Here is a 25150-nt window from a genome sequence, read left to right on the forward strand (position 1 = left end):
GGCAAACGTCAAATCCATCCAAAACATGAAATACCAGACAGGGTAAACAAGATGGGAATCATAGACACCGGTTAGGTTAGCACTATAACAGTTTCACACAAACTCAGCAAAGTATGACTGAAATGACTGGGTTTAAATATGCAGAGGTGCAGCAGATAACAACACACAGGTGAATGCAATGCTGGCCAATGAGTAATGAGAATTGGAGTCCAAAATGAGTGGTAAAGGTGTGGGATGGAGTGCCCTCTTGTGAATCTGCAGGGAACTGGTGATCGTGACAGCCACTCAGTCTACTCCAGATTACTGATCTGCTAAAATTGCTCAACCACTAAATATAGTTTACCAATAATCTTCCAGACCCACCCGAAACGCACACAGTACAAAGTAGCGTAGAGTGTTAAAAATGTTAAAAATAAACTTAAGATACAGTCAATGGTGGAAATTGTCAAAGTTTACCGGGGAGATGCTAATTCTGGACATATTTTATAATTTAATACGAAGCCGGAAATCCCATACATACCAAACCATGGTATTAGTGGTCTAACACTATTCTGGTTTACATTCTATTAATCCAGGTTTTAATTTACCCCTTTATGTAAATTTAAATCACCAGTCGAGTATGAAGCACCACAGGGATCCGTTTTAGGCCCTATGCTTTTTCCTTGTATATTCTTCCTTTGGGAGACATTATTAATAAACATGAAATTCATTGTTGTTGTTTTGCCAGTGATAGCTTTACATTTCCTCAAGACCAGACGGTACTTATTTTAAGAAGACTGTATTCAAATATCACGGACTGGGTGAGTGTTTATTTGTTTTTGATGATTTTCAACAAGTCAGAGATGATTTTATTTAAATATAATAGATTAAAATATAAACGGTTCACAATTTACAAACCTTTAAACAGAACAAAATGCTTTTGACTACCAGCTGGAAAAATTGCTACATTGCTGACTATATCTTAATTCTATAAAGAACTGTATGCCACAATATTTTACAAGCACAACAGCAGATGATGTAAGCTGGATCTTATACAACTCAAAATCAATTATTTTACAGACTGAACATATCAATGTTACACATCTTCTGATAACTATATAACTGTAATAAACAGTCTATTGGCCAGATATTTTTTTTAAGTTTCTTCTATACAGTTTTGTGAATTTGATCTCTTGCTATAGTTGTCTTTGGCTTTTAAATTAGTGGTTTTATCAATTTACACGTGTATACTTTTTATTGTCATTTTGGATATAACTGCTCAATTAGGGCATATAAAAAATATCTATCTATCAGTGTAGTACATTGCACTGTAACCGAGTTTCATATATCCCACACTGATGATGTCAAACTGTCAAATCATGTTTACCAAATATCAAAGCCTGAAAATATGGTTTCAGGCTTTGATATTGGGTAAACCTCTAATAATGCATATTAAATAAAACAGAAAATAATAGATAAAATATTATAATATCCAAAGTAAAAATGTTTATTAAATAATCTTCAGGCACTTTCATATATTTAAAAAGCTAGTGTGTCATTTTTTTATTTTTTATTTTTATGATGCAAGATCAGTTTTTAGAGTTATTCAATTTTTTGGAAAGTTTAATTTGTTTGAAAGGAGGAAACTATATGCCTTTAGTAAAAAAACATTTTATATGTATATTATGTTTGACACTTTGAAAAGCGCTTTGAAAACATAATCAAATGCTGTTTTCATATCAAATGTTTCAAATTTAGTATGAGTTATGAGAAGAACAATTCCCTTCAGAGTTAGGGTCACACCAATGCTCATAATTAATTCCAAAACTAATAGACCAATACAAAACTATATTTCATTTGTCTTCCTGTTGTAAAGCATCAAATCATTAAGATTCTATCAAGGGTTTTAACATTTAGCACTCTGAAATGCAATCATTCTCTCAACCATATATTTGCCTGTTCTGTATGCAGAATTGTTTCTCAGTTCATTAATCATATGTAAAATCTGAATAAGCACAAATATTTCTCTGTATGAAAGTAAAAAATTATATATTTAAAAGAATAGTTCACTCAAATATTCTCACCCATCATCTACTCACCGTGTTATCATTCCAGACTTGTAAGACTTTCACAGATGAAATATGAAAGACGAATAGCTGCTTGCCATATACAATTAAAGTGGATGCTGACTAAATGCGGTCAAGGTCCAAAAAGAACAATGATTTACAATATAAGTCATGCACATAACTTAACAGTATTTGATATATTACAAGTATTTTATAAAGCCCTACAATATAAAGTCATAGAACGAATGTGAGAAAATTACAATTTACACTTTTGTGTGAACTATTCCCTGAAATATAAATCTCAGAGAGACATTTCACAAGTTACTTTGAAGTCAGATACTTTAGCAACTGACCAATTCGGAAGTCACCAAATGCAAAGGATGAGCTTCATTTGTGCGCTGTGCAGAGGACAGTAAGATAGTTGGCAAGAACATTTTATGCCATGGGGCCGAAAAAAATAAAGATTACCAAGACTTCCAAAAGAGACTGATGCAGAATGTCCAAAGTAAAAATAACTTTGAACTGCTAAATGTAAAAAAATACATAGTCTGGGTTCAGTTTGATATATTTTGCACATATGGGGCATTATAGTATCCTAACAAAATTGCTTTTCATATTAATTCATGATTTCATAATTACATTATAATCAAAATAATTATTGAATCAATAATGCTTGATAAAATAACAAAACTCAAACATTAAGTAGATGCCAATAACTGTATGATCTAATCCAAAAGAACTGTCAGCTCTACAAGAACCGACAAACTCAAAAGAACAGAAGGAAGTTGAACTTAAATTATCATATTATTCTTATTTCTTCTGAAGATATGGAAAAGATTCACTCTCATTTATTGTTGGTGGTTAATGTTTTATGGTCCTTGTGACTATTAAACCACTAAGACACCGGTGACATCAAACAATAAAACTCCACTCTAGAGACAAAATTGTATTTCCCATTTGTGATTCTTTATGGGATTACAGAGGTAAAGTAATACATCTAAAACACATTTACAAATAACAAGTATTTTTATGTACATGTAGTTAAAACATTCTGAAGTGGTTACATTCTTATTCTTAGCTGTAACTGTTATATTGTAGTGCCCTCTGGTGTTCATATCTAGTACCTACAAAAATGAGTCATAAAGCGCCAACATTTTTGCATTTTTGTAGCACAAAGTTAGTCACAATGTGTCACTTGAAGGATCCTTAGATATAATAAGAAAACTGTTAACCAAAATGCAACAATTCTGCTTGTGTTTTGGACTTGCATACATTTTTTCTTTACATTGCCTTTTGTAGATACAATATTACTTACAACAGTAGTGGGTGCAGCCGCCACAACGCAGTAGAGAATGAGAGGAGGGATGAAGCTGCTCTCTTCTACCCCGGGGTAGGGCTTCATCAGGTCAGCGTCATGACAGAAGAAACCCTGAATGTGGATCCCAAACGTGTCTGTGCATTCAAAGTAGTATGCCAGCAGCACAGTGCCCGCCATGATGACCATCTGGACAGAGCACAAGAAACTTGGTTAGCTCATGATTTTTATATCTGCATGTCACTTTCATGAGCTACATTTTGCCGTCCCAAACATTTTTTAAAAAGCACACATACTGTTCTTTTTTGTTTTACGACCTATTAGACATAATCGAATATTATACACTGTAACATAAAATTGATATTGCACAAAAATAGACCCTTTTAAGTAACACTTTATTTTAAGGTGCCTTTGTTACAGGTATCATGTATTTATTATAATATTTACATAATTATATGTAACTAAGCCTAAAAGACACCCTTATCCTAACCCCAATCCTAATGCATTGTAAGTAAATTATAGAATTATCATTACTCAGTTAAATATATAATTACACTGTGAAAAGGGCACCTTAGTGTGGTGTTTTTGCTCAATGTATGGTAGCCCCTACTTCAAATATGTCCTCTGCATTAAACAAATCCACGGTGAATAGAGCACACACACACTGTTATCACTATTATTAAATTCAATTCACTGATTTGCTTCAAGCTATTTTTCCTTTTATAAACACTCCGTGTTACATTAAGGGCTTTTCATGAGATGACCAGAAAGCATCTTTACAGAAGGGCTGAAGGCACTTTGTCAAAAGTAATATATTGTTTAACATTTATATCACTGGATACAATTTTAGTTGAAGAAAAAGCACAATGCATTATATATATAAGAAATAGTGATCAAAGACAATTTTTGTATCGTTATATATAAAGTTGTATTATTTTAACTAAAACCTGGAATACACTACAGCCTTTTTGAATGTTTCAGATAGAATCACACTAACTGATAAAATCTAGACTGAAAAAGACTGCAAAACGGCAAAATCTGAGCAATAGTCTTGTATTGAATTTTAGCCTTAAGATAAAAAGGTTGTAACAGTATTTTGGTAATGCTAGTAATTTAGTTAACTAATGTTTAGAAATAAAACCTTATAACTGTACACACACCAGCTCTGCCATGCGGCGTCCACTACAACTTTGGACTTAAAACCTGCCGCACCACAGAGCATCACATACATACTGTAAATGCATGTTATTTGTCAAAATTGTCTTTGTTGTACATGAACTTCATCATAGATACTGCTAGATATATATATATATCCGTTTTGGAATAACGGAAAACATAGTGCAAAGTCCATTAATACAGAAAGCCTTATTTATTAGCTACTCAATTCTACCACATTTACAGCAGACACTGAACAATAATAATGGATTAACCAACGTGATAGAGCCTATTCATTAAATAACGTACAACCACATATTGTTTTATAAAAATGACATAAAAATAGGCTGAGTTAAATTGGTCACACTTGCATCAGGATTTGATTTTGAACTTGAGCTCGCACATACAGTAAGCTACGTGTCCCGTTTGTGTTATAAGTACAGTAGTATAGCTGTCATAGAAAAAATGCAACACGGCAAATCGTGTCCCGCACGACCATCTTTACATTATATTTGATCATACTAATAATATTATCAAGCACATAGGCCCTACCTGTTGCTCTTTAAATTCTAAAACGAGTCAGGATGAGGAATGCAGGAATGGAATGGGCACCAGTGAGATGCTTTGCCAAGTTGGATCTTGGTCTGCCTGTTTAAAACATCTTTTACAGGCAGATTTTGTGGTGCTGCATTGCGCCTCTTATCTCAGTAAATCTTCTCGTGCTTAGTTTTAAAGTTTGATAAATGGCACAGAACTTTGTCTAAAACAGTAAGAGTGCATTACAGACCGACCTTTTTGAAAGATTGTGCCGCACCATTTCTTCAGCACCTGCTGAGCGCCACCTGCATGAGCGCTAATGCCTGAAGTGACAACTTACATGTAAACTTGATACAAGTAATAAAATGTAATTTGTACCAGGACCTCAAATTGGACTTAAACATTTATGTAAACTAAACAAATAATTTAAGATTTGGAATTAATGTAACATCTTGGCGTGCCATGGATTTCCCTTCAGCGTGCCAATAGTGGCACGTCTGCCTTAGGTTGCCGATCCCTGCTTTAAACTCTTAACCACAGCACCTTTCGATTGCAAAAAAAACTCCTTTAAACCAGGAGCCACCTCAGGACAGAAGCGTTAATATCAAATAAGGTTGAATCTGCTCTTAGGCTAGCACTTTTTACACTTAAAAAAAACCCATAAGACTCTGCAGCCAAGTTCTGAGTCAGCAACAAATGATTATTTCATGAGCCAGTGCGTCATGACTCCTCAGGCTTGACTCATAATATAATATAAAGATCAGCGTAAAGAGCCAAAAGGAGAGGACGTACCCCCTTTCAGAGCCACCACAACTGACAAAGCAATTTCCATTCCATATGTGAATCCAGGAAAATAGCTTCAAACTATAGAATGTAACTGGAGAATATACAGTAGCATTTATTTAGGGCAAGTATATTCATACTTTACTGAAGCACACACTCACAAGAGAATAATGGCCATATTAGAGGGCAGTCTTTTAAAGAATACGACTGAAATAGATTTTTACATTTACATTTATTTGTTAGCTAAAATGTAAAATATTGCATGCAACTATGGGCATGGTAATCCAACACTATTGCAAGATAACCTATTAACTAATGTCTGGAACACACTACAACTTTTAAAAATCTGATCAGATTTAACTATACAATCATACACTTGAAGACTTTGAGGAAAGTTTCACATAGAAACACACTAATTGATCAAATCTGCAGACTGGCAGACATTCTGCAACAAGTCCAGACTGAAAATTTGGGGAAAATCTGAGCAAAAGTCTTGTAATGTATTTTAGCCTTAATCTATACACTGTAAAAAATGCATGTGAAATCTACAGTAATTCACTGTGTTCATGCACTGGAAAAACTGTATAAGGGGTTACAGTGTATTACTGTAGTTTCAATGAGAAATTACAATACTGGTCAAAATATTGTGAAAATCACATTAAAGAGGATGTGCTGTACAAAGTCACAGTAATCAGATCTGTCCTGTAGAAAGTCACAACAAACAAGTAATATGTGAAATTTACAGTAATTCCCTGTGTTCATACACTGGAAATAACGTATTGGGGGTCACAGAGCATTAAATTATATTCAGTGAGAATTACAATACTGATCAATCAAGTATTGTGAAAATCACATTAGAGGAATGTGATAGAAAAAACGACTTTGTTTACCTAATCAACACTGGCCTGTGGTAAATCGCAACAATCAAGCATGAATGTTCATAGTTTTATATTATAAAGGGTTTAAATAATTAAAATAGATATTTTCCCAGTTCACAGGTATTAGGCCTACAGTTAATCTTGGAATTGAGAAACTTTTGTGTGATATTCAGGAAACCTCTGAAATGGGACATAATCGAAAACAAAGTATGATCATTTTTTAAAGGATACAAATGTCTTGCACAAGTTTTTATTAGCTTTTTTTCCTTTTAAGTCTAGCACAACTAGACATTAAACATTGAACTGTTTTATAACCTTCTGTGAATTGATAATTAAATGTTTTTGTGAAAAATAGACGTTTTTGAAATAAAAAATGTATTGATTTGTCATGAGGTTTTGTTTACAAGCAGCAAAAATGCATGGCATTGACACAGGCTTATGATGAAGGCTACTGGTGGTTCTAAACTCTGTGGTGCGCGACGTCAACTTTCTGCAGCCATAACCCTGATAGACCTCATCTGTTTGTAACTCCCTGGTAATGACTTAAATGTCATGCAGTGCTGCGCAAATCCGATCACAGAAATAACATCAAAATTTTGTGACAGGGGAATCTGAGTGGAGCTTGTTCCGTAACTATTACAATCACTCTCGCGGTACTTTGATGTCACACGCCGTCCGGGTGCAGCGCCGCTGTCGCGGACGACCAAAGGTTATAAATACCAAGAGCCAAAACTCAATAGAACATTCCATTGCAAGAGCATTTGCATAGTTAGTCATTGACAGTGCAGGTGGAAGTTTTAACTTTAGGGTGTCATCGTGGTTTATACGTGTAGAGTTTCGGAGTTCAATGCAGCTTCGATTTCTGCATTTATTTGGCATATTAAAATTCATCTTGCAAACATCAGATTTCAGTGTGGGCATGCAGAATGTCCTGCTGCATTTCTTACAGGTTCCTTGTCAGGATTAATCAAGAGTCCAGCAAGTCTAGTGCCAAGGTTCAGAGAAGCCAGAAAACTGGAAAGTCAGTACACCGAAAGAGGTCATACATGAACCCACGTGTCGTTTCCTTCATCATGGACTTCACAGAGTTTGACTGGCAAAATAACTAGATTGAGGTCAATGTTTATTTAATCTAAATATTTTTTAAATGTATATATTATAATTTACTGTTTATTATTTATTTTTCAGAAATCTTCATTTGGAACAACCCGTTCAGCTGTGAATTATTATCATTTTTCTTAATTATATTTTAGCATTTTGTTGTTTGTTTAGGAAATGTTTTCAAATTGTGTTTTACCTTAAAATAGAGACAATGTATTTGTCAAACAGTGTGATCCACTTTTATTCAATTCAAGCATAAAGTGCTGGAACTCCATTGAATTTGTACCGTGTTTTTTTTCTTAATGGTATTATTCTTACAGTCAGAAACTTCAAGTTGTAAAGAAACCAAACCAGAATAAGTGATCTGTGATTCATTTCGGTTTTGGCTCTTGGTTCACTTTTAAGCAATCATCCTAAGAAAGTAAGTAACCTGACAGCCATTGACAAGTAACTTACTGTAAAAAAACCATCACAGTTACTAACTGGCAGCCATTGACAAGTAACTTACTGTAATAAACAATCACAGTTACTAACTGGCAGCCATTGACAAGTAACTTACTGTGATAAACAATCACAGTTACTAACTGGCAGCCATTGACAAGTAACTAACTGTAATAAACAATCACAGTTACTAACCAGCAGCCATTGACAAGTAACTAACTGTAATAAACAATCACAGTTACTAACCGGCAGCCATTGACAAGTAACTAACTGTAAAAAACAATCACATTTACTAACTGACAGTCATTGACATGTAACTTACTGTAATAAACAATCACAGTTACTTACTGGCAGCCATTGACAAGTAACTTAATGCAATAAACAATCACAGTTACTTACTGGCAGCCATTGACAAGTAACTTACTGCATTTTTAAATACAGTGTATTACTTGTCAATGTCTGCCAGTAAATTACTGTTATTTTCACAATATATTTCTTACAGTGTAGAAACAATAACAATATTCAAAGGACTCCCTCCCGTTCACAAAAACGTCTTGGTTACGTATGTAACCTCAGTTCCCTGATGGAGGGAACGACGTTGCGTCGAGAACGACAGATGGGGTTCGCCCTTGAGAACCAATCAACTGAAATTTGGCCAATTAAATTTGCAGCAAGTCGCCTGCAAGTCTACCACTTGGTCCCGGAAGGGAGTAGTGGGAACTTTGGGCAAACATCCGGGCCTGGGTCTCAAGATAACGTGACAGGGGGACCAAGGTGACGGTCTGCTTCATCATTCCCACGGAGGATGGTTCGTCGGCTGGCGGAGCTAACCATATGTCGGGAGTCCCCGGAGGGAAGGTTGGCTCCGCCTTTTTGCCTGCCTGGAGGGACAGCTGCACGCACTGTCGGTTTGAGAATGGTGACAGCTGTCGTTTGTGTATGACCCTACACCTCGCCAGCGCGTGAGGTCGGGTTGCCGGGCACAGTCCAGTGGAGTGTGCGATCGGCTGCAAATACACCCGGGGAGAACGGAAAAACTCTGTGAGTAAGTGGGCGCCAGGCCCTGAAAAGGGTCCAGCTTTGAAGACGAGGCAGGAGCCGTCCCGTACCGACCGATCAGAGCCGTGGCTGTGAAGGTCGGGCCCGCTGTTGTTCTCCCTGGGGTCTTCCCGTCAGTGTCACTTCCCTGGAAGATTGTTGACGGGGTGGAGGTTTCCCTTTCGACATCCTCTTCCGGGGTCCAGCCTGGGGGTGCACAGGAACCGGTGTTGATGTCGAAGGGTTCCTGGGCTGCCGGGAAGCAGACGTCACGCGGGATCTCGGAGGCCTGTAGGCAGCAGAGTCGCGGCGCAGTAAAATGTGGCTAATCGCCACTGTCTGCTTCTTCACCCTCAAAAACTGCTGAACGCAGTCCTCGACGGTGTTACCAACAACCCACCTTGCGAGACGGGTACATCAAGAAAGCGGACTTTCTCTGTGTCACTCATCTGCGCAAGGTTCAGCCGGGGTTGTCTCTCCTGGACCACTACCGTGGACATCGTCCGACCCAGGGCCCGTGTCGCCACCTTGGTCGCCCATAGAGCGCTGTCAGTGGCGGCACGGAGATCCTGCATTATACCCGGGTCGGCCTTGCCCTCGTGGAGCTCTCTCAACGCCTTGGCCTGGCAAACCTGCAGGATGGCCATGGTGTAGAGAGAGGAGGCAGCCTGGCCCATGGCAGCGCAAGCCTTCGACACCAGTGATGCCGAAGTCCTACATGCCTTGGACGGTAGGCGTGGCCGATTCCCCCAGGTGGTAGCCGTCAGCGGCACAGGTGCACCACAGCCGCACGTTCCACCCGGGGGATCTCGACGTAGCCTTTGGCTGCCCCATCATCAAGGGAAGTAAGGGAGCTGGTTTAACTGGAGCGGGCCGTGAGTGGAGCGCTCCAAGTTTTACACAGCTCCTCATGCACCTCCGGGAAAAATAAAGGGCATCCGGGGTGGGCGCGCTCCGACCCCAGAAACCACGTATCCCCGGGTTAGCATGGCTGACATCACTTCTGCTTCCTCCTGAGCACGACCCCCCTGGGGGGGAGCTCGGATTTGTCATGGTCGGATGCCAGTCTCCCTCCGATGCTGAAGCAACATCTCATCTATGTCACGCATCGTTTCCGAGTACGTGCCTGAGGATCCGAACGGTATGCCACCGCCGGTTGGAAAATGTTCAGAACAGCGAATCGGGGTAAGATCGGCCCGTCAGCACTTGGCTGGCAGGTTTACGTTCGCAGAGGTCCCCACATCACTAACGCTGCTAATACAGGCGGACTTCGGGGTCGTAGCCACCGATGTCACGGCACGGGTAGCAGACGAATTGGTGGCTGGTTCCCGTAGGAAGACAGCCACCCGTGACCGCAACTTCTGAATGAGAATCTGCCTGCAGTGCGGGCAAGATGTGTCAACGAACGCTGCTTAATCGTGCTCGACGCCCAGACACTAATTCAGTGATCGTGTCCATCCCCCTCCTCGATGAGGGTGCCGCACCCAAGAGAACAGCGGGACATGCCGCGCTGGAGAATGCTAAGTCTTGAAAGGACCTTTTAGAAAAAATCTCTAACACCTCCGGAACCGCCGAGACGCCCAGGGGAAGGTCGCTGCAGGTAGGGACGATCCGCTGCTCTTCGTCGTAGATCCGGCAATGTAGATGAAGAATTCGTTGAATTCGTTTTGTACGTAGTCATGAGCAAAGGCTCTGAAGAACAAAAGGTAAATGAATGCTGCACGTCGGCTTCCTTTTATACCGGACATCCGGTGGCGGAGACCGGCTTGCAAATTTCATTCACCAAATTTCATTGGCCTTTTCTATAGTAGTCAGAGTTGATTGGTTCTCAACGGCGAACCCCATCTGTCGTTCTCGACACAACGTCGAGAGACCGGTAGAAAGCGAACTCAACATTTCTACTCAAAGAAAAATTCAGAGCGTGATATTAACTGGAAGTGTTTATTGAATATAAAAATATATTGGTTTTGGTTGATTTAAAATGTATTTCAATGCTCATTTTGTCCAATTTTAAATTATTAGTCAGGCCCCCTTGGAAGTCAGCTAGGGCCCAGCTTGAGAACCCCTGGTTTAGAGCAAACATTTTCTATTTACCGATGCAGAGACCCTCCACCCAAACCTTCACTCAGGCCAGGGATATAACACAGTGCTTTCACAGAACTAGGTTCATAACAGCGTTGTTATTGACACTACAAAGTAATACATGTTTTACAGGTACATGTTTTACAGGTACATACTCACGACACTAAAGCTGTAGGACCAACAGAGTTTATATAAAGTAACCAATTCATGTCCCATTCCATTAGACCCATAGGCGTGGACACCAAAACTGTTACACTTACTTTGTATAGTTTTCATTTTTGGTTAGACTGGCCTTTTAAATATTTTTTTCCACTACAATTTCCACAATTTGGTTTGAAACACCCAAAGAGTTGTGGAAACAAGTGTAACAATAAAATTTTGACCGAAAAAATGAAAAAAGTCGACAACATACTTTACTGAACCACACCAAACGGTGACTACTGACTGAACCATTAAGTAATTAAACCCCTTGAAGCTCCCATTTTCTATAAACAGCACAAAACTGGAAAACAATTTTTTTTGATGCAATCCAAACATATGCTTCCTACTCTTTTTTTTTTTAACAAGACTTTCCATTAGGGCTATTTGAGCATGTCAAAATCATATTGAATCACTAATTGATGATTACTATAATATTATTATAATTGCACATTCCTACATATTCAATTTAATCTATGTAGAATTACATCCCAATACAATCAAATGGGCCCAGAATGGAAAAACATATCCATGAAAACAACCTTTACCCATAAACAGTCAGTTAAAACATAAAACTCTTTGTTTTACAGGAATAACATTTTGGATAAAAAAACAAAACAAAAATAGTTTGTAAAACCATAATTCACATCATAAAACTACTATCATGTCAACTAAGAACAAATCCTCAGCAACTTTTCATTCCTGAAGTGTAATGAGAGGCATTTAAATTATTCTCTTCATTTTGTCATTGCTCTAAGTGATGAGTTTCAGTGCGTTCAGTATTCCTTCCTTCAATACCTAATAGAGCCCTGCATTTCAGCCTGAGCCTGACAGGCCCCGATGAATGTGTGCTCTTAGAGACGGGCTTTGGGCAAGATTTCAAGTTAAAACATAATAATATAAGCATGCGGCGGTCCAGATCGCAAAGTGATGCCCTGCAGGCGGGCTGTGACAATGGCACCATGAAAAAGGCTCGGTACCCAGCCCACCTGTAGGGCATCACTTTACGATCAGGACCACAGCATGCTTATATTATTATGTTTCGACTGTATTGATGTAAACAGTAAGAAAAGCGAACTCTCCTTTAGCACAACAGAGTAATGTTGAGTTGTGATTTATTATGTGTTCAACTTTATGTGCACGTTGCGGAGATCCACCTGCTTATGATATCAAAATAACACAAGAGTAATTAATTAAAAAAAGATGCTTTGCGGCGATTGATCTCTGCAGCGCTGCATGATGTCCAGCAAACCCAATGGAGCAGTTTGGGATGCGGTAAGAACACAGGTTGCATGTCACTATGTCGCACATTTTCAAAGTTTTCTTCTTACGGCTGAAGCTGAATTGGGAATTTAAGCAGACTCATGCCCGTTGTGAGTTTAAATCTGCGTCTCAGGCGCAGTTGGCAATCAAACTGCGTTATGTGCTTGAGCAACAAACAAGATACTCAAAAGAACATGTTTTATTTCCTTCCTTTATTATGTTACTTTACAAAATAGAAATTCTACTGTTGAAAACAAAACCAAACTATATTAATGACTGCAACAGGATAAACAGTCTCATGCCCGCCATGCGCTTAAATCTGGGTCTTTGGCGCGGTTGGCAATCAAATTGCGTTCAGCACCTGAACCACAAACAAAAAATGCTCCAAACATTTTTCTATATTAGCATAATAAAGAAACAAAACTAAATATAAATCACTTGCCATTAAAAACAAAACAGAACCACTTTAATGACCGCAATAAGCTGTGTTATGGGGAGGTAAGAAACATGGGCCTCAGCCAGGGCCGGGCCAGGGCCTAAATTCGAGGCCTGTTCGCGGGCAGTCCTAGCAAAACGTAGGTGGGGACTATATGTAGTGTGATGTACATCCGCGGTGGTTTGTGAATCGGACTAGGGACGACTCGTTTGCGTGATTCAGAGTCTACTCCCTTTTTTCCAGGCCAATAACTTTGTTATTCATTCACCTACGGATTTACAACTTGGCAGACTGCTTACTTTCAAACACGGCAACATTACACACTGCATGAAATGTTATTTTCATGATCTCAAGTTATGCACTCTTTCAGTCAATTACATTGGGCATTACATTGTGGTATGTTTTGACTGCACTGCTATGTTGTTGCTAGGTGTTTTGGGTGAACAAACATGAAATCATGTCATAACTCTAATGAGCTCTATAGTAAGAAAAGTCTTTAGCAAAACATAAGTGCAACTTTGATTGATGATTACTGGTTTACACTGGAAATACATAATTTTTCGAAGAGCAGCGGTAAGAAGTTGGAAATTGTGATTATGCATCTTATATTGGTGTTCCATTATAGCACTGTGTATATTTGACACTTGAGTTGTTTTATCCTGGCACAAAGATGATTACAATGGCAAAAATGTAATGTATAATTTTTGTAATGGGGTCAGTGAGGGTAAAAAGGAGGATAAAATATAATTTAATTTTGACCTTTCATTCTTACAATTAAAGAAAAAAAATACATTTCATTTTCGGTAAATAGTCTGTGAATTATTTTCGGTAAAACTAATATAAAAACTGCTATAAGTATGCCTTTGGTGTCTAATGTCAGGTCTGCTCAAAACATCTCATCTTTAATGCAATAAGAGTTTTGAGGAATAAGACGAAATCTGTTCCGCTGTACAACTGATTTTATGGAAGATTATTACAGCTTTGGATCTCCTTATCTCCCAATCCACCATGCAATAATGAGCACAGGCAACACGCATTTCCTTTGGTCTCCTACAGGAGGCAGTTGGAGACTGAACAGAACTAACATGGCAGCAGGAGCCAAGAAGGGGTCGTGTGCATATAGAGAGGGACAGAGTATGCCTAAGAACACTAGCTTACTACTTACTGAATTATGTGCAGTATATACTACATTTTACTTTTTATTTATGCATTATGAAACATTATGCTACTAACATTTCAAATGACAATACTGAATACTACATTGCAGTGTGGTGTTTTGTTTACTGAACATTTGGTTAAATGTAGATTACCTAGACATACTAAAATTGTACTGTATAGTATGCTCAGGTGACATAATAACTATATTCAGCAAAAACAAGTTTTGTATGGTAGAGTGCTATAAAGTATGCGTATACATTTTTATTCAATGCTTTACTTGGGTGTCAACTACAAAAAGGTTTTCACTTTACAAGGTTGCGTTTGTTAACATTAGTAAATGTATTAACTAACATGAATTTAAAATGAACAATGTCGTTTTTATTTATTTATTTTATAGATTTATTAAGAGAATAATGAATGATATTATTACTAGTTCCTTCATCACAAGGTCAAGATAAGTGCATTGCAGGATACAGTATTTTACAAGGTTCTATAGCTACTGCAAATTAGTCCAAACATTATTTCAACACATTTACACAGCAGAGAATGTAAACGTAACATGTTAGTCAGCCTCAGTCGCCAGACCCACAGACACTTGGCTAAACATCAAAATGCACAAGGCACACAATGGAAATTGTTCTAAATGGCTGAATTCTATAGACCTCTCCGTAGATGTCAAAAACTGGTCCAGAAGCACTTCGGGTTAAATTTAATGTAATATTATTTTTTATCTTACATATATGATTAAATATTAGAGATATTTTTTACACGTTTCGATTCGGTTAAATGTGCTGTTGGTTGTGTTATGTTCAAACATTTGTGTAGTCTTAGAAACCGAAACAGGAAGTTCTTCTGGACCAGCGTTTGATCAACGTTGCTTACGTTTTCCAAAATGGTCTATAATTGTGTGTCAACCAAAGTCGAACTGTGACTGATTGTGTAACATGTCAGTCAGATGAGCGCTTGGGCATTCCTTTTCCTTAGCTTTCCTGTAGCTCAGTGGTAAGAGCTTTGCGTTAACAACACAAGGTTGTGGGTTCGATCGCAGGGGATTGCACATAACTAAGTACAAATGTATAGGTCACTGCAATGTAAGTCCTTTTGGATAAATGTGTCTGCCAAATGCATAAATGTAGATACAATGAAAGCTGCTATGGAGTCCAGACCTTCTACCATCGGTATGAAGGTTCGGTTACGCAAGACTTTATTTTGAAATGCCATTTCGAATACAGCCATAGTAAATGGAAAAGGGAGAGAGGAGAGACAGGGACAGGGATGGGTGGCAGAGACAAATGAAGAGGGAGATTCGCTCACTTTATCTTTATAGATATCACAGTGATGAATAACACAGTTACGTTAACATAACTTTTAATGGAACCTGAATCCTTCAAGCTAACATCAGCTTTTTTACATTCAGGGTGAGTCAACTCTTCACACTCCTGGGTTGACGAAAGAGCTTCAGTGTGCTTTTATTAATACCAGCATCACTATTACTGTATTATTGTTCACACTTGGGTAGTGTAATAATATAATGTGATGTTCGACCTGTTTGTGCTACAAATATATAAATGGTAACCACCCAAAAAACTGTGGCGTTATAACTTTGTACGAGCAGAGAACCCTTACACTTTCATCAGAAAATGTAAAGATCGATTTTCCATAATCCTTTAGAGAAGGAAGCACATCCCAACCGTTCACCTTCACATGACTTCCCCTAGAGCAGATCAAAACTGAACTACAATGAAGTCAAGCTACAGCTGTTCCAGACAACCACAATCAATCAGAACAGGTTGTATGAGTCATGAATAGGACTAGTGAGACGATTTACAACCCTGGCAGTTCACTGGGATACGACTGTAAAGCACACAGGATGAACGACTTTAGAAAACACTTATTCATCATTCTGTTCATGGAGGAATCAAAGACATAAAATGACTAGACGGTGTATTTTTTAAATGATGCCGAAAAAACTGTTTAAATCCAGCATGATGCATGCATTACTGCATTGTGTAAGGGATAATGTACAGGCAGCCGGTTGTTATCGCAGAAAATGCCCAGACAGTGTGATCAGGAGTCAACGCAAAGCGTCTAGTCATTTTATGCTTTACACCGAAGGGGCTTATTTTGCGATAAAAGCCGGCTGCTTGTACATTATCCCGCTTATTACACTTATTACTTATTACTCTCCACATGGGGAAAAATATTTTATTTTATTTTATTTGAGGTTGTTATCTGGGAATAATGATCCTGTAAATGTTGTGTCTGGCCAATCAGAATCAAGCATTCCAATGAGCCGTGTAATAAAAAACAAATATTTAGGCTAATTTGAAGCAAATCTAATTACAAGTGATAATCTTATGGCTCTGAAATCTCAACTGAATTCATTTTGTTAACGTTTTTACATAAAGCTAACAGCTTTTAGTTCACATCAAAATCATAATTCACACCTTGTTATACCATTATACAATGCGTTGTAGGACATAAAACAAAACAAACTTGCATACATTTAAGATCAAAAGTAGCTTCCAACACCTAAATATTTGTAGGTAACTATTATTATTGGACTTATAACAAGAGAATGTAAACAGGCACGCTCAGTGTTTTTTTACTAGTCGTTGATTTGCTTTAAATCTCGAAATATCATATTTGTATTAGTTGAGGAACATCTCTGTTTTATGAGTCGTCCACTGATATTTGTCATTTTTTGGGGCTCAATAAATATCTATTGCATCTTATGAACCTTCATTATGCATTAATTTAGTTTTCCTACTAAAAATATAAAATTTGAGAGTCAAAGTTAATAGACAAGTTTAAAAAAGTTTGTTGTCTAAATGTTATCCGACCTTTGTCCTGCTCCAGAGGTAGTCTGGGACACCCTGAGATTGGTTCTGAGTGTAATGTAAACGCGATCACAGGTCGACATTGCACAAAAATGCACCAAACATTTCTAAAAACAGAGACATTTTAAATTGACAATAAACAGGCTGGGTAACTAAAGCAGCATAAATATTTTCAAGTGCGCCATCCAAAGAGCTAAATCTGACTGGCTGTGGGTTGGATGGTTGCTGGTATTGACAGGTATGATCGTTTTTTACTGACTTTCAAAGTTGTTGGATCTAGTTTGTTGGGTCTACACCGAGACGCCATTAGGTTTACATTGTTGGCATTATAAACGGTATAATTTCTAACTTTCTAAAGCTAATCTAGGAAAACTACACAACCCACCTTTAAGATTTCAAAGGTTTGGAGCTTTATTCTTACACACAGAGAGATGCATAAGTACAACTCAAACCCCCAGTGAATGTCTGAAACACTATTCGGCTGAAATGTTAGAATGAATAATTTATTGTGCCTGACGTTATTGGTGAATAGGTGGTTTCTTTAGGAAGCAGATATCAGACCACAGCAGGCTGAGCAAGTCTTTCGAAAAGGACCAACATTTTATGGTCAAACCCTTCAAGAACTGTTTGGCTAAATCACTCAAAAAATAATTGAGTTTGATTAAATACATTTTTCACACACATCTCTACAAATATAGGTTAATTGTAACAGGAAGGGTATGTATAGATATATATTAAAGATGGACAGATATCCACACATCTATCCATCTTTCATCCAACCATCTTACTGTTATGAATGGATAAATACGTATAGAAATCAGAGAAACCCCAGCACATTATGACAAAAAAAAAGAATACGGTCAAGATCACTATCGTAAAAGATGATTGACAATCAGCATACAGTTTAGATTAGCGATATGGTTCTATTCTGGGCAAAAACTCCCTGCCCACCCATGCAGCCAGCATGAATAAGAGTTCAGCGATTACCCCCTTAGGGTTAGAAGAACACAACAACAGATAATCCATTACATAATTCATAATAAAAACTAGAATCTTCATATAAGCAGTTCCCTATCGGTAGTTCACTCGTACTGCATAGCAGGACGATATGGGACAACTCATTTTTCTCCAATGACTGAAGCTTTACAATAACGCAGTGAATACTGCAATGCCATTGGTGCCTGCAAAGTAAAACGTTGGCTGTATAAGCAGACACATCGCCGTAGATCCTCAGATCTCTTCTCCTTCAGCGACGAATTCTACCTCGCTACTCAGACTGTTAGCTTCGCCGTTGGAAAAACACTGCAGTGAACTGGACCTCTCTGCTCAGCGAATTTGCTGGTTTTCAGCAGCGCTGGTTCCTTCTCCTCCGCCATCCAGCAAAGCTCTAAAAGGCAAATTTTCTGAGCAAACTTTCTGCGTCATTGTTGCAAATGCCGCGCCGTCCCCGTCTCTCGTGGTGGGTCCACCTGCACTCAGCTGACGGTCACGGTGAGTGTGTCTCATGCTTGGGAGCTTCCAACGCTGAAGACGCACTCGGAGAGACGAAATGCCCTCACTGCGAGAGCATGAGTCTCTTCTCTCTGCACTCGCGGATAGCTTTCTTTTCAGAGAACGAATCCGCTCCTCGATCCCTTCTTCTTCACCCCCCACAGGGCTCTACGGGGACGAAGCAGCGGGGTAGAGGAACTTAGCGCTCGGGGAAGTGCTGGCTCACCTCATCCCTCCAAACCGTGCAAGACCAATTCAGCCCTCGCTGGACATGCATTCTCGTCCGCCGACCAAGCGGCTTCAGCAATGCATTCCATGGCAGTGCTCCAGGTATACCAGGCCAAACTCCTCCAGGGCATGGATGAGTCCGATACTGACGTAGCGCCCTTCAAAGAGCTGCGGAGCACGACGGGTCTTGCTCTATGCGCCACCAAGGCCACGGCCCAGATAATAGGCAGATCGATGGCCAGTCTTGTGGTGCTCAAACGTCATATGTGGCTGACGCTCACAGAGATCAAGGAGGCGGACAAGGAGGCGGACAGGTACTTCGTACCCAAGAGACCCGGATCCAGACCTACGTCAAGCCAGCGCAGACTCAGCAGATGGTTGGGGCCACGCCCCCTGCTACTCAGAAGGCAACAGGTGCTGAGACCCGTCAACCCTCTCACTCTGGGAGACGTTTGCCCCACCAGGAATGCCTGCCAAAGATCACGCTGGACCCTGCGCCTCAGGCGCCATCCTGAGACCAAGGTGAGGAAGAGGAAGGGACTGCATCTCGCTGTGGCTGGTCTTAGTCCGATCAGACAGCATGACAGTGGTGTCCTACATAAATCACCAGGGAGGCCTCTCCTCAAGACGCCTTTTTTCCCTGGTACTTCGCCTCTTGGAATGGGCCCAGTGCAATCTGCGCTCACTGAGGGCAACTCAGGTGCCGGGCCCAGTGCAATCTGCGCTCAATGAGGGCAACTCGCGTGCCGGGCAGACTGAACCAAGGAGCAGATATGCGGTCTCAGAGCAACGTCCCTTCAGAGGAATGGACGCTCCACCCCAGGTCGGTTCAGAAAATCTGGGTAGTCTTCGGCAAGGCAGGAGTCAACCTTTTTGCCTCAGAAGACAACACTCATTGCCCAACCTATTTTTCGAAGGACAGGGAAGCCTTGGCCCACAAATGGCCCAACCGGCTTCTCTATGCCTTCCCCCCGGTCGCTCTTATACCACAGATCATGAGGAGAATCATAGAACAGGCGCACACGGTGCTGTTCGTAGCCCCACTCGGGAAGAACCAGCCTTGGGTTGCGGAACGGTCTCAGCTGCTCGTAGCAGCCCCGTGGCCTATTCCCCTGAGACGGGACCTCCTCTCCGAGGCAGGCAACACCATTTGGAACCCCCAGCCAGAGCTGTGGGCCCTGCACCTTTGGCTTCTCAACGGGACCCTACGATCCTCCCCAAAGTGTCATGAACATGATATAACAGGGTAGAGCTCCGTCTAAAGGACGACTCTATACCCTGAAGTGGTCTGTCTTCTGGTGTGCAACTCGCGGCACAGACCCAGAATCCTATGACATATCACTAATTCTGTCCTTCCTGCAAGAGCTGTTGGATAAGGGCGGCTCCCCTTCCACACTCAAACCAAGACATGGTTACGTACCTAAGGTGCTCTCTACTCCGCTTAGAGCACAGGTAATAACATTATCTGCGCTCCCCTACTCCGAGCAGGACCCGGAGCTGAATCTCCTCTGTTCAGTCAGAGCGCTTAAAATTTACATTACATTTTGCCCTTCAGGCAGTCGGAACAGCTTATTGTCTGCTTCGGTGACCACACCAGAGGGTCCCCGGTCACGAAGCATAGACTATCTAAATGGATAGTTGAGGCTATCGCGCTGGCATATTCTTCCTTGGGGCTTCAATGCCCTACGGGAGTTAGGGAGTTCAGAAAAAGCGCATAACGACAAACTTTTGGATTCAGCCTATACATTGGGAAACTGTTGTCAGTACTGCCCCACAAGTGCAAGGTCTCGCATTCCCGGAACAGTGATAGCTTCTCTTGGCGTCTACTCCATGCAGTGAGCAGCAAGGAGAAGCAGCATGTTAAGGTTCACCGTACGGCGGGCGTATTGTGACTTCAGAACAACACTTCCAAAACCTGTCACTGTTAGATATAAACATGAACACAGTTCGTCTGTAAATGGTAACACATACAGAGGCTGTGGATGCGCTGTGTGAAAATCTCCGCTCTTTAGGATGAGTGAGGTGATTTTGTCAGATGATTATAAATCTAAACTGACATATCATATGTAAAATGCATTATTGGGGAATAAGCTGTATTAAAATATTAAATCTTCAGAGAGTAGAAGCTCAAGTTGCAAGAGTCTGAAGTTTCGAATATGTTAATTAGTGTGTGATGTAAAAGGCCCCAGTAACAGTTAACCCCACATTAGGTTTGACACCACACCACTGCAATACAGATAACAACACAGAGGAACAAAATCAATGGGATAACTTTCTAATTTTTTTAGATGATGAACCATAAAAAATTGACAACCATGAAAATGAAATGCATGAATGTTGGTTTGTTCTGAAACGATAAACTGAATATGGGTCAACAGATTGTTGCGGTGTGCACCAGGTATACAGCCATCATTAGCCAGGGCTAACAGGAATGTTTTAAAAACAGGACATTTTTATCCAAGAATCTAAAACAAAATAGTTTAACATTTTGTTCAACAGTTCAACATTTTCACACATAATCTACCTATTCCACATTTCACAGATCAAAACTAGGCCAAACAGGAATAAAGGCACTGAACTGTAACATGAAGTCAATGATCTTTATTTTTACTCAAAGTAAATAATTGCATGTTTCAAGCATCAATAAAGATAACAGAGAGAAAATAACAAAACACCACAGTTTTAATTACCCCTACATAAAAGTAAAAAAATCACAATATTTTCATTATAGACTATCTCTAGCCATTTGTCGATCTGTGGAAAACAGGCTAAAATCCCTGACCGCTCAAACAGGGCCAACAGCATCAGAATATGGCCTGAGTCCAGTACTTGCACAGTGAGTAACTGGGAGATAAGGTAGATGGCATATGTCACCATATTGCATATGCTTCTTGGCTCAGGAGCCTTTCACGAAATAATTTCCCTAAAGGACAGATCTGAACACATGACAGCATTTTCAGTGCCTTCACTAAGGAAGCATTAGTCTGCGTGATCGTTTCAGTTTGGCCTACTTTCTGTCTCTGATGTTTCCTGAAAGCGGCACGCAGATCCAGAGGCACAGGAAAAGAGATGAATCAGAAACATGCACACGTTTAGTGAAAGCACTGCAAACAGCAAATTTGTACTGTAAAAGGCACCTGCTGTATGTCATATTTCAGCTGTTTGCAGAAAAGAACAACTTAAATCATATGTGGGCAAGCAAACAGTAAAACATTTTACACAGCCACAAAATAAGATGATCCACTGACACTACAAAAAAAGAAGAAATTAAGTTAACAGTCAGTCAGGTACATACTCCAAAAACCTGACTATCAAAATCAGACAGAGGTATGCGCTGGACAGAAAATCTAGAACATACTACAGTATCCCCTGCATCATAATGATCTGAACGAACCCATAACCGCAGAGAATTAAAGCATATCAAGTCATAGTTTACCAGAAAAAAAGGAAAATTCTCTCATCACTTACTCACCCCCTTGTCATTTCAAACCTTTAAGACTTCCTTTCTTCTGCAGAACACACAAGACGATATTTTAAAGAAAGTTGGTAACCGAACAGCACTGGACCCCATTCACCTCTATTGTATGGACACAAAACCAATGCAAGAGAATGGGGTCCAGTTAAGGAAGCCATATGACGGAATTTTATGTTTTGCTTTTGATTCAAGTCAAGTTGAACTTTACTGTCATTCCGCTACATGTGGGGACATAACGTGGAACGAAATGTCATGCCTCACAAGACCATGGTACAACATTTAAGTAAAATACTATCAAAAAATCTATACACATCTAACCTACTGACAGATTGACTATGAATAAACTATATATAATTGTTAACCTATAGACTAAAAGATTAAAACTATACAAATGTTTCACATAAATACTATACATGTACAAAGAGAAACATCATAAGACAAGCAGCTGGCTGGGGAACAGTGTAAGATTATTTATAGTGCATGAGCATGTAAACATACATATAAGTCTTGTTAAGTGTGTTATATAACTGTTTGTGCATGTATAAGACATCCAAAGTCTGAAAACTGAAAAATAAAATAAAAAAAAACGCCTCGATCAATCATGCCCCCACATCTCTACGTCAGAATGTGGTAATGTTTGCAATAGTGTGGAGCAGTTGTGGCCTAGTGGTTAGAGAGTCATACTCGTAACCAGAGGTCACCGATTCAATTCTCAGGGCCAGCAGAGACTGACGTGCCCTCAAGCAAGGCACCTAACCCCGTTTGCTCGCCAGGTGCTGCAGTGATGGCTACCCACTGCTCCGGATGTGATGTTGGTGTCACATCTAACTGGATGGGTTAAAGGTAGAGGTCACATTTCGGATATGGGTTAACATTACTGACAAATAGGTCACTTTCACTTCACCTCATCACGCCTACACGTGAAGCTAAAGGTGTAGTTTCAGTTATCGAAGCCGTGCTGGTGCAGCCACCATATCACAGCAGAAATCCATACGACAACATAAAAACATGCCTCTGTAAGCCCATGTTCACTCTTAACTTCTTTTTGAAAAGAAAAAGTTGACCAAGGCGCTTTTTTAGAAGAAAAAAAAAACGCTGGCATCGTTTGGTTACAAACAGTAGCCAAACGTCATGACCTCGTCGTCAGCATCTGTGCAAAAAGGCAGCCCAGAGAAACAAATAGGCAGTGTAACGGAAGTCTATTTGAATTACAAACAGAGAGCGTCCTTGCAATAACTTATAACATATTTAAAAACTGCAATATCAATTTCTCGCTAGAAATGCAATCAGAAGTTGTTGAAAGAGAAAATGAAACTTACATTTCAACAAAACTATTGAGGTATTCAGCCAATCACAACATACTGCTCCACTGGTCAATCTGAGCACACTGCGCATTCCAGAGCGACGAGTTTTGTAAAAATGTGTAAAAATGTGTTTTAGAGAGTTGAGGCTAGAGGAGCTACAATGATGTATGGTATTTTAACCGTATTTTTTTTTTACCTTAAAACGTATAAACACATTGTATTGCACCAAAAACACGAGTTAATAATGTTTTTAATCATGTCATATGACTCCTTTAACAACACTTTTCAAAATGTATTCCTTTGTGTTCTGCGGAATGAATAAAGTCATACAGGTATACAAGGACAAAGTGGTGATTAAATGATGACAGAATTTTCATTTTTGAGTGAACTATCAAATTTACTTTACTAGTAGTACTTACTACTAGTATGTGGCTTGATGAAAAGAGTGCTATAATCTTTTGCTGAATAATCAGACATATTTATTTTATAATTTCACCTGCCTGATAATGAAACAAAGGTAAAGAGGTAAAAAAATCCTGTAGACTTTCTCAAGAAGGGACCTGAGACATAGGGACCAAGCGTGACAAAAATGTTAAGTTACTTTTTATACACAGCTAATATACAAGTACATATTTACCACCCAGAACACCCTAACAACTCCACGGTGAAGCCCTAGCAACCCCTTAGCAACAGCATGGCAGTCAAAATGTGTTGGTAGGCTAGTCTAGTCTCATGTTGCCAGATTCACAAGGGTTTACAACGTAAATGCTTTGAAGTGTCTACACACAGTTTTGTACTGTTGTGATTAAACAGGATTTGAAAGAAGTTTTAATTAAACCCTTGTTATAAACACTGTTCCAAAAAATGAAACCAATGACATTTTTATGCCATAAAGGCAAAATCTTAATAACCAGAGAATGAAATACAGCAGTAGCTTAAAAGATTCAGCTCAACCACCATATTTTGTAAATTAAAACATCAAATCTTACCTCTACAAAGATGAAGCAGGGTATGATGGAGTAACTACGTTGCGTATTATCTGAAGCCATTTTGATCAGTTTAGTCAATGGTCCACAGTTGCCAATCTATAGGGAAACAAATAATAATACAATTAATAGTGCATTTAAAAAATAATTCTATCCTATGCAGCCTAGGTGATATCAGCTAGATACTTTTAGCCAAGGTGCATTACTAATACAACGTAATTTTTATTTACATTCTGTTTTATCCATTAAAGAGTACATAACATGAGATCATGAAATTGATATTTCATGCAGTGTGTAATGTTGCGGTGTTTGAAAGTAAGCAGTCTGCCAAGTTGTAAATCAAAGTTATTGGCTTATTGGCAAGTTATTGGTCCCTTATCTGATTCACAAACCGCG

General features: G+C 39.4%; 1 protein-coding gene across 1 annotated transcript in view; it reads right to left on the minus strand.

The window, feature by feature from the left end:
- The window catches only part of plppr1 (phospholipid phosphatase related 1), a 50913-nt gene that overhangs the window by 7708 nt on the left and 18055 nt on the right, over positions 1-25150 (minus strand). The window contains exons 2-3 of the mRNA XM_056737285.1: positions 24758-24853; positions 3361-3549 (exon numbers count right to left, since the gene is read on the minus strand). Of these exons, the coding sequence (XP_056593263.1) occupies positions 3361-3549; positions 24758-24817 (249 nt within the window). The 5' untranslated portion in view covers positions 24818-24853. The remainder of the gene's footprint in view (positions 1-3360; positions 3550-24757; positions 24854-25150) is intronic.

Source organism: Triplophysa dalaica, chromosome 22 (genome assembly GCF_015846415.1).
Source record: "Triplophysa dalaica isolate WHDGS20190420 chromosome 22, ASM1584641v1, whole genome shotgun sequence".
Classification (NCBI taxonomy): domain Eukaryota; kingdom Metazoa; phylum Chordata; class Actinopteri; order Cypriniformes; family Nemacheilidae; genus Triplophysa; species Triplophysa dalaica.